The sequence below is a fragment of the Chelonoidis abingdonii genome, chromosome 8, assembly GCF_003597395.2.
Source record: "Chelonoidis abingdonii isolate Lonesome George chromosome 8, CheloAbing_2.0, whole genome shotgun sequence".
NCBI classification, from domain to species: Eukaryota; Metazoa; Chordata; order Testudines; family Testudinidae; genus Chelonoidis; species Chelonoidis abingdonii.
Window position 1 is genome coordinate 9,750,993 of NC_133776.1, and position 9,555 is coordinate 9,760,547.

At 38.2% G+C, this 9,555-nt stretch overlaps 1 protein-coding gene across 4 annotated transcripts in view; it reads left to right on the forward strand.

Moving 5' to 3' along the window:
• Positions 1–8,697, forward strand: part of MCCC1 (methylcrotonyl-CoA carboxylase subunit 1) — a 29,605-nt gene extending 20,908 nt beyond the window's left edge. For 2 of the 4 annotated variants that reach the window (XM_075068370.1, XM_075068369.1), the window contains 4 exons: positions 4,549–4,686; positions 5,439–5,546; positions 6,111–6,182; positions 7,751–7,957. In XM_075068370.1, the coding sequence (XP_074924471.1) occupies positions 4,549–4,686; positions 5,439–5,546; positions 6,111–6,182; positions 7,751–7,870 (438 nt within the window). In that variant the 3' untranslated portion in view covers positions 7,871–7,957. Of the gene's footprint in view, positions 1–4,548; positions 4,687–5,438; positions 5,547–6,110; positions 6,183–7,750 lie in introns of all 4 variants that reach the window. The other 2 variants (XM_032803847.2, XM_032803848.2) reach the window with 2 other exon arrangements.
• Positions 8,698–9,555: the final 858 nt, after the last annotated feature.

Sequence of the window (9,555 nt, forward strand, 5' to 3'; positions counted from 1 at the left end):
TAGAGCTGAACTGATGGAGAGAAAATGGGACAAGGAGCCTGGTGTTGTGGGGTGGGAGAAGACTGGGACTGGAGACTGGTGGAATGGGAGAGGGAGTCTGGGAGTTGGTGTGGGAGGGTGACTCGGGCTGGCTAAGGAAGGGAAATGGGGAGTGCATACTGGGAGCCAGTAGGTGTATGCTTAAATCAGAGGAGTGGCTGAGAGGAAGACTGCGACTGGCTGGGCAAGGAAACTTGGACTGAGAACGAGTGGGGTGGGAGGAAGGAAGATCGCGGGGAGCGGAGACAGTTCTGACAAAAAGCTGGGACATGGAGGGAGAGGAGTCATGCCAATGAATAAAGGTTTGGAAAACATGCCTCAATAAAAGGCTGAAGGAGCTCACTCTATTTAGTTTATCAAAGAGAAGATTAAGGGGGATTTGATCACAGTCACAGGGCTCTTTGGTCTATCACACAAATATATAACGAGATCCAATGGGTGGAATTTGACGCGAGGCAAATTCAGACTAGAAATAAGACTCAAATTTTTAACAATGAGGGTAATTAACCATTGGAACAAGTTACTAAGGGTGGTGATGCATTCTCCATTACTGGAAATTTTAAAATCAAGATTGGATGTTTTTCTAAAAAAATATGCACTAGTTCAAATAGAAATTAATTCAGGGAGGTGAGACTAGATAACCACTATGGTCCTTTCTGGCTTTATGATCTTTGAAACTGGGACTGGCTGTGAAAAGAGATTAGGACAAGAATCTGGGGAGTGGACCCTGTGATTGGATGAGGAGTGTGTCAGAGAGATTGGGACTGAGAATCAAATCAGTTGGGGTGGAGAACATGAGTGTGTGAGACTGGAACGGTGTAGGAGAGGGACAGATTTGATGAGGAGCAGAGAGGAACTAGGAATGGCTGGACAAAAGAGGTTGGAGGAGAGGAGACTGGGAGAGAGAGTCCAGAGAAGGACATTCAGTGAAGGAGACTGGGACTGCGATGAGAAGCATGATAAATGGAGACTAGGACATGGTTGGCAAGGAGAATAGAACTAGTATGAGGAGCTGGGGTTAAGGAACTAGGACAAGCACAGATTAGAGAAAATGGGGCAGAAGATGTCCTGAGTGCTTGGAGAGGGCAGAAGAGTCATTGCCCACTGGAGCAAAATCATCTCTAGAGTCAGGAATGTAATCCACGATTCCTGAGCTGCCATCAAATATCTGAGAAATACACTGTCAAATTGTGTGTGTCTCCTCCCCGTCAAGGGCTGGCCCACATAAAGGATGACAACCTACTATTGCTATCAGTTCTTTGTTAGCTCAAGTGGCAGAGGTCTGTGTGATTGATCTAAAGGTTCCAAACTTGCTGATGACCCATGTAGGTGTCACTATGACACCACATGCTGGAATTGCTGTTTTTTCAGTTTGGTTGTTTAAAAACCTAGGAAATGAACACAAAAAAATCATGTTAAAGAACATTATTAAGGTTGCAAAGGACTCAAAAGCTAGAAAATGCCATTATTAAGGTTGCTTGTACAAATTTAATTTGGCTCTCTTTTGCATATGCTGTATGACGTAGTCTTCAAGTTCATAATTACATATAGTGGGGTAGCCACTTAGTCAGCCTTGCTTTAGGGTGCATATAAGGGTTATTTTGTGGATTCTGTATCTCAGGACCACACATTTTAAAAATCGACGTGATGACAGTCTTATCATTGTTGAGCATTTTGAAATGCCAACATTTCACCCCACCTCACCAGCATCCCTCATAATCAAGAAGAGTTCACACTGTTACCTGCTCACTTTAGGGCGCACCACCTATACCCTACCGAGGGCTCGAGACATGACCTGGTCAATTTAAGCACCCACACCCTTTCCCTTCCGAGAGCTCAGGGTGTAAGGTACTTATCCTTATCCATGTGGCTCAGGAAGAAACCTGGTCAGTTTAAGTACCTGCTCTTGCCCACCAGGCTCAGGGCTCTACGGGTGTATGGAACCTTTTCCCAGTGAAAGAGCTTTACGCAGTTGTGCTCTAAACATCTATTTCACCTGATGGCCAGTCAGGATCCATTCATCTGGGGGTTCCCGGCAATACCTCTACATGTCACGGTTATGCAGAGAGATCAGAGTTCCAGCAGCTTGATGTTGAACTGCAGTCTGGAAATGGTTCCCAAAGAGCATTGGTTTTCATATACATTATATAGGTAAGATTAGCTACCGCCTTCAAATGTACTAATCCTATCACATTATCCCACACTCCTAAATAACAAAAATGTTAACCAGTTACGTACTGGCACCTAGGTGTCCTCCTTGTTGCCCAAGTTTTTTACATTTGTATCTTTCATGCTCAAATTGTAACTTAGCTGTGACCTTCTCTGTTTATGCAGATGGTCAGCATAAAAACACTGGTTAGAGCTTATCTTATTGTGTATTGAGTCTCTTTCTGTCTCCTCCCTAATTTCCCAGTGCTGGGTGTGTCTGCTTTACAACCTTGATGGTTATAACTCGTTAGGAAAATTCCTGCGATGGGGGTGCTTTATCAGCAACAGAACAGTGGTTGTGGGGGTTTTTTGTTTTGTTTTCCCCTTCAATTTTAGTGGTGAACTCCCATGTGGGTGAGAGGGCTTGGTTAGGTCTATAACATGATTTGGGGCATACAAAATCAAGGCAGTAAATTGAGGCAAAACGTAAGCCATTCTTACATGGTTTTATCACAAGTGAACACTGAAACAAGTGTGTGTTCTCTTTTTCACTCTTTAGACATGATAGATTCTCAAGGCTTGTGGAACATCTTACAAACTGCTTCTGTTCTGTAGCACCATCTTTAATACAGATGGAGGCAGCTCAGCCAAGTTCCTTCAATAATTTACAACTTAATATTAGAACAGCAAATTGCTGAGTCCAAGGTGAAGAAGGATTTAAAAAAAGTAAAACCCATGCAATGAGAACAGTTGATATTCATTTTTATGTCCATTTCCAGTACCTCTGCACATCTAGGCCTTGAACAAGTGTGATCTCTTGGCTCAAGAAGTTAATTTTAATGCAATTAACATAAGAACAGGACCGAGAGAAACTGTTGTTAACCAAGAAATATTTTCATGTATACAATTTTTCATCTTTAGCATTCTGGAAAAGTACAAGATTAACATCTCTGAAAAGTTGAATCCTCTATGTACAGAACAGGGATAGCATGCTAGAAGTACTGTAAGATTCTCCATGCTGTCTCAACCCTGTTGTGGAAGGATCACTTAGGAAGAGGAGGGGCCCCAGTTTGAACAGTCTGTGGAGAATGAACCAATCACTAACCTCTCTGCTGCGATTCTCAACAGTGGTGGTACTTATTTCCTGTAGCAATGGAGGTTTATTTAATCTGGACGCCTGTCCATTTGGAATTGGACTGAGACCATCATCTTACTCACGTGGAATATCAAACAGCCATCATATGGTAACTAATTTGGGTTACTGTTAACCTTGGCTGGATTCTCATTAATAACCAAGGACTTCTAGACATAAATAATCCAATTTTAGAGTCTGATTCTACAGTCCTTCCTTAACTTCATTTGGAAGTTTTTTCTGTGACACTTTCCCTAATCCAGAAGTTCTCCTCAGAGCCTCCATTGTCAGTATTCCTCCTTCAAGTGCAACCTTCCTTTTTCTCATCTAACTTTGGCAGAGCCACCCATCAGCGTGGGTGGGAGGGGGTGAACGATGACAAGTGATACTCACTATGGAGAGTAACTTGTATCTCTTCCCAAGGGTAGTTCATTCAGCCTATAAATCATTCTTCATAAACTAGAAGTTCTTTCTAACAATTTCTTTTTAAACTTTTTGTTCAAGAAATTAACCATGCATTGTTAAGCAAGTCTTGTCCCCTTAATGGGAGATAATAGGGTCATGAGCGCTTAGGGTCTCTAGAGAGACTGAAGAAATTAATCTGCACTTACGGTGAGGAAAACCCTTAAAAATCAAAACAAAATATGTGGGGGACACTACATGGTAGAATATAGCTGAATATTATCCACCTCAGACTGGAGTGACTAAGGACATTTTAATATGTATGTTAACACTTTAATGCAAATGGTTACTAGCATGTCTATTTATAACAATGATTTTTGCCCTGGAAATACTATTCTAAAGAGAGAATGCAGTGTTATAGTCAATCATCAGCAACATGGTTTAGATATGTGCTATGACTGTAAATGCTCCTTTATATGACTACAGCATAACATTTAGGCTTACTGGGTCATACAAAGCAGACAGGACCCTCTTATCCTGCCTGTATTAATCGGTTTGGCCATTCTTTCTTCTTAGCCCTGAGCACTGAAGCACTGGTCATGTTCCACAGCTGAAGCACTATGAGATAGCTTCTCTCATTTTCCACATTGCACTGATACATAGTAGGTAGATGCACAAACTGAGAATGGGAGAAAAACTCTTTTGTGGACGCAAAATGAACTATGTTGCTTGTAACCCATTAAGGTAATTGTGCCACTGACTGGTTACAAAATTACATTAGGCTCTGTACCTATAACATATTTTAACAGTTAACAACTGTATTTCAGATAAAAGATAAAGCTTTCCATGTTTCTGGAGACATTTCTAATGAGGGAGATTTGACTTACCTGAGATGTACAGTAAACGGGAGTGTCTGTAAAGCTAAGCTGGTCATTTTGGACAACACTATTTACCTCTTCTCACTGGTAAAGTTTCTTTTTCATCATCTGAGATTTAAAATCCCAGCTGAGGGGGAGTAAGCAGGATTGTGAAATGGAGTGTAGTGGACTTAGACGAGTAATCTTAAATTTAGGGGGGTGAGATGTATCACTATTTCAATTTTATAGCAGCTCATAATCTTCAGATCCTTGCTAGATTTATAACTGTAATTGGTAACTAATAATCTACAACTGAGTAAATTAATTGCAATTAACCAAATCAAAAGAGATGAAAATGATATTTGGAAAAAAAATACTTTAAAATGGTTCCCTAGAACACTAGTTATAATTTACAGCTGAAAAGTATGTATGAGGAAAAGTGTAATTATGATTTTTTTATTTTAATGTACTTCATTTTTAAAATAAAACAATGAAAAATAAAAGTAATCAAGATGGAGCTTGAGGAGGAGAACTCCAATTTAGCCTTGAAAAATAAATTCAGATTAACATGACAACTTACCTTGGCATTCTCTGCATTACATTAGCAGTAGTACTTACGAAGAAGAAATGTCCCAGCTTCCATGGTAAAGCTGGTCCATTTTTTCCAGTAAAAGTGATTAAAGGAAATTAAAATGACTTTATGATAAATGTCATGTGAAATCCACACGAGTAAACAAACTACTTAATTACTTAGTAACAAATGTATTTACTTCTGTCACTATAAATATAAATCAAAGTTTGTACCAATTGTAATGTGTTAATGACATTAATTCCATCTTGGTTTATTTAATTTTCTGTAGAAAGGGAGTGCACAAATTGGGCTTCCAATACCTAAATACTTATCTGGAGCAAGTGCAACAGGACCTCAAGGAGGTGCTATAGCACCTATGACTGGGACAATTGAAAAGGTGATTGTTACAAATGTGGGATGGGGAGGGAAAAGGAAACCTGTTTGAACATCTCCTACACAGCCCTGGCTCCTTCCAGTTGGAGAAAATCCCTCAGTTTGTTCACCTGTGCAGGTGGTCTCCAGACTTCCTGTCTTGTTTCTGCAGAACGCAGGAAGAGCTCTTTAAAAATTCTAAGCATTTGGCTAAACTTGCCATTTTTAATTACATTTCTTCCTTTTAATTGGCTTTTCAGCCACATGTCTCTAGAGCTGAAACCTTAGAGGTTTTCTGATCTATTCCCTCTTGGCAGATAAGCCTACTGAAAAGGATCAGTCATAGAATCATAGAATGTCAGGGTTGGAAGGGACCTCAGGAGGTCATCTAGTCCAACCCCCTGTTCAAAGCAGGACCAATCCCCAAGTCCAGAAGATGCCTTTATTATTCAGCTCTCCTTTAGCTTTTCTCTGAAGGAAACTTTCACCTCTTTTGCTAGCCAGATGTCCAGGTAGAAATCCTGCCCAAGTGATTTGGATTATATGGACATACATGATTTTTTAATCCTTGCTTGCTTTGAATTTCTAGGTATTTGTGAAAGCAGGGGACAAGGTACAAGCTGGAGACCCTCTAATGGTTATGATAGCTATGAAAATGGAGGTGAGTGACATGAAAAGGGTTTAATTACTGGGAAGAAAAAAACAAACTCCAGTGATACTGAAATGAATCCAGGGTTGGTTTATTGGAATATTGTACAATTCAGTCTTGTTTCATCACCAACACCGCTTGAAATATTGCAAAACTAATATATTATTTGACTGGATTTCAGAGAATTATGTTTACTGGGAAATTATTATCAAAGAATATTTTTATGTATAATTTTTATCTGTAATTTTTGTAAATGGCCATTTTGTTAGCTCTTTAAATGCCTCAGAAATAAATTATCCATTATTTTCAATACAAAACCATCTTTCATAATCTGGATGTTTTACTTTACTTTCTCTCGCCATGATTTAAACACATGATATTACTATCTGCAGTTACTTTATGCTGAAATTCAGCAAGCAGTAATTCTTTCTCTAAATATCTATCCAGCATTTTCTTGTGTGTAATCCTGTTGATTATTGTTTACATAAAGCATTACAGAGAGTAAACTAAAGATTCTTTGTAAGGATCAACATGAAATGTAATGTAGCAGCATGTGGGATGTTCTATCATGTTTTGTTACATTGCTTGGCATTGGCTAAAATTGCCGGCACTATCCCAGTTTCTGTAGTTTGAGCTTGTTGGGTTTGGATTTATTTTTACAGTGCAGTGTATGGGTGCTGAACTAAATAATGTAACAGATTTAAGCTAGTGTTTGAAATAATTTATAAATTTTGATAACATTGTGTAAAACCCTGCATACTAAGAAAATTAATTCAAATTTAAAATTATTAAAACTTATTTTGGTAATTGTATATCGCTAGGTGGTTGTAACATTGTTATCTATGTTACATGTGTGGCTCTTTGTGCCTTTCATTGACAATTTATCTGAGTAGTTCCTAAATATTTGTGCTACTATTTAAAATAAAAAGGTTAAATTGCAAAATTAATTTAAATGAATCCTTGCTAAGATATAAGAAAGTATTTGTTATTGTTTTGATTATTAGAGTAATCCTATTTAGAAACTATCGGGGCTACAAAAGGTGCAATGGAAAATGGACATGATATAATAATCCTATGAGCCAAATTTGGACTTGGTGTGTAAGCAGTTGGTAATCACATCTTAATTTAGCCTAAGATCTGTCAAATAAAAACATTTCCTGTCCACCAAACAAAAATATATTAAATGCATCAGCAGTCCTTTCAAAGGAACTGACCTGTTAAATGGTTAACATTGTTGAACTAAAACTGAGTTACTTTAACAGATGTCTAATTATTTTTAAGAAGGAACAATGAAGTAAAATAAGATGGAAATATCTGTGTAACATGTAACCCCAAATAGTGTATTGTTTTCCTCTCCAGTTAAATACTGAAGAGGAAAAACCAAAGTAACTTGAAAATGAGGTTCTTTCAAGAATAAAAATAACATTTTAGAAGAATGAAATGTGTCAAAAGAAGTGGTAAATGTTGATTTGATCTAATGTCACCTCTGCTCAGGATTTATATGCTTGATTGTTGTTAAAAAAAAGAAATAATTTTTTTAAATAGTCTATTGATCTGTCTATGTGCTTATTTCTATGCAGCATACCATAAGAGCTCCCAAGGCAGGAATAATAAAGAAAGTTAATTACCAAGAAGGCTCTCAGGCCAACAGACATGCTCCACTAGTTGAGTTAGTGGATGAAGACATGGAATCAAACTGAACTCCAAGGAAGGTGCTATTTTTTGCTTTCTTGGTTTTCTCCAAGAAAGTGTCTTTATAGTTTGTTCAGCATTCCATGGATATAGTTACATGGGCAGATTATGTCCACTTCCCCTAAAAACTGGCCATTACTGAATTGTAATAAAAGATAAACAGCTAAGGGTCTGATCGTGCAATCCTTAGTGTAAAATTCCCATTGAGCAATTACATTTGCCTGATTAGTGACTGCAGGATCTGTCCTTAAATTGGTATTTTTACAGGTGTTTTTGTAGTGATTGGAGACCAGCTTCCAAAATATTGGTTCTTGCCTACTTTGTCATTATGAGCTGCCATTTTGCCCTTAAAGTTTCCTACATTTCAGACTCCTTGTCAGGCAATTTGAAAGCTGTCCGTGATAGGCAAATTTAAATGCGTGCATAGTAATAATATCCTTACTGAGGCAAAACTCCCATAAATGGCCTGAGTTTTGCCTGAGTATTGAATGCAGGATTGGTCCCATCACATATACTCTTAACTAGGTCACTTTATCTCTTGGTGCTTCTTGTTTGTCCATTTGTAAATGGGGATAATAATGCTGAGTTATGTCACTGAAGGGCGGGGTGTGTGAGGGAGATTGAATGTCCATAATTATTGTAAAATACTTTGAAGATCTCTGATGAAAGGTGTTGTAGAAGGGAAAAGAAATATTATTGCTATATTCATCAAAACTGAATCTGTTTTCAGGATGGATTATTTTATTTTGAGAGTCAGAGTGTAATACAGAAAGACTGTACATTTATTTAATATTAAAATGTTTGTGCCATAATAAAATACGTATTTTAAAATTCAGATTACTTTTCACATATCTCTTCATGTTTCAGTCTCCGAACCTTATATCTTGTTCATTTGCCAGAATGTGTTGTTCCCAAGATCATTATAAAGATATGAAATGTCTGACTGATGATAATACTTATTGCTATTTTCATGTGTACATTTCTTCATGAAGAAAAATGTGTGGTTCTTTTATACACAAATGCAGTATAAGTGAGTGGAATACTACATATTGGCTATACACTGTAATTTATTTTGAACTTGTTGATGCTGAACCCCAAATGCTTGGGTAAAGGAAAAGGACACTTTATTAATAAAAATGTCCATATTAATTATTAAACCCTTTCAAATTCCTTTCACAGTTTATACACTGTGAAGTGCTTTTTGTCATATGAACTTTCAGGATATTGTGTATGTGTGCATTGTGGTTATCTGGCATGGTTTGAACTGTAGACAGGACAATATAGTTGTTACAGAACCATGTTAGAGAATCACCATACACGTGATGGCTCCAGTTGTGCAGAGAGATTTCTCAGGGGTCCAGGTGTTGGCAGTCTGGCTCACTGGTTAAAACTGGACTATGGGAGCAGGGACTGTAACTGGGGGTCAAGGATTGGAGTCAAAGGGTACATCTCACTACCTGCCGGATCAGCAGGTAGCGATCGATCTATCGGGGATTGATTTATGGCGTGTAGTGTAGACGCAATAAATCGATCCCCAATTGCTCTCCTGTCGACTGCAGAACTATAGCAGTGCGAGAGGCGAAAGCAAAGTCAACGAGGGAGCCGCGGTTGTCAATCCTGCACCGCGAGGATGCAAAGTAAGTGATTCTAAGTCGATCTAAGATACACTGACTTCAACTACGCTATTCTCGTA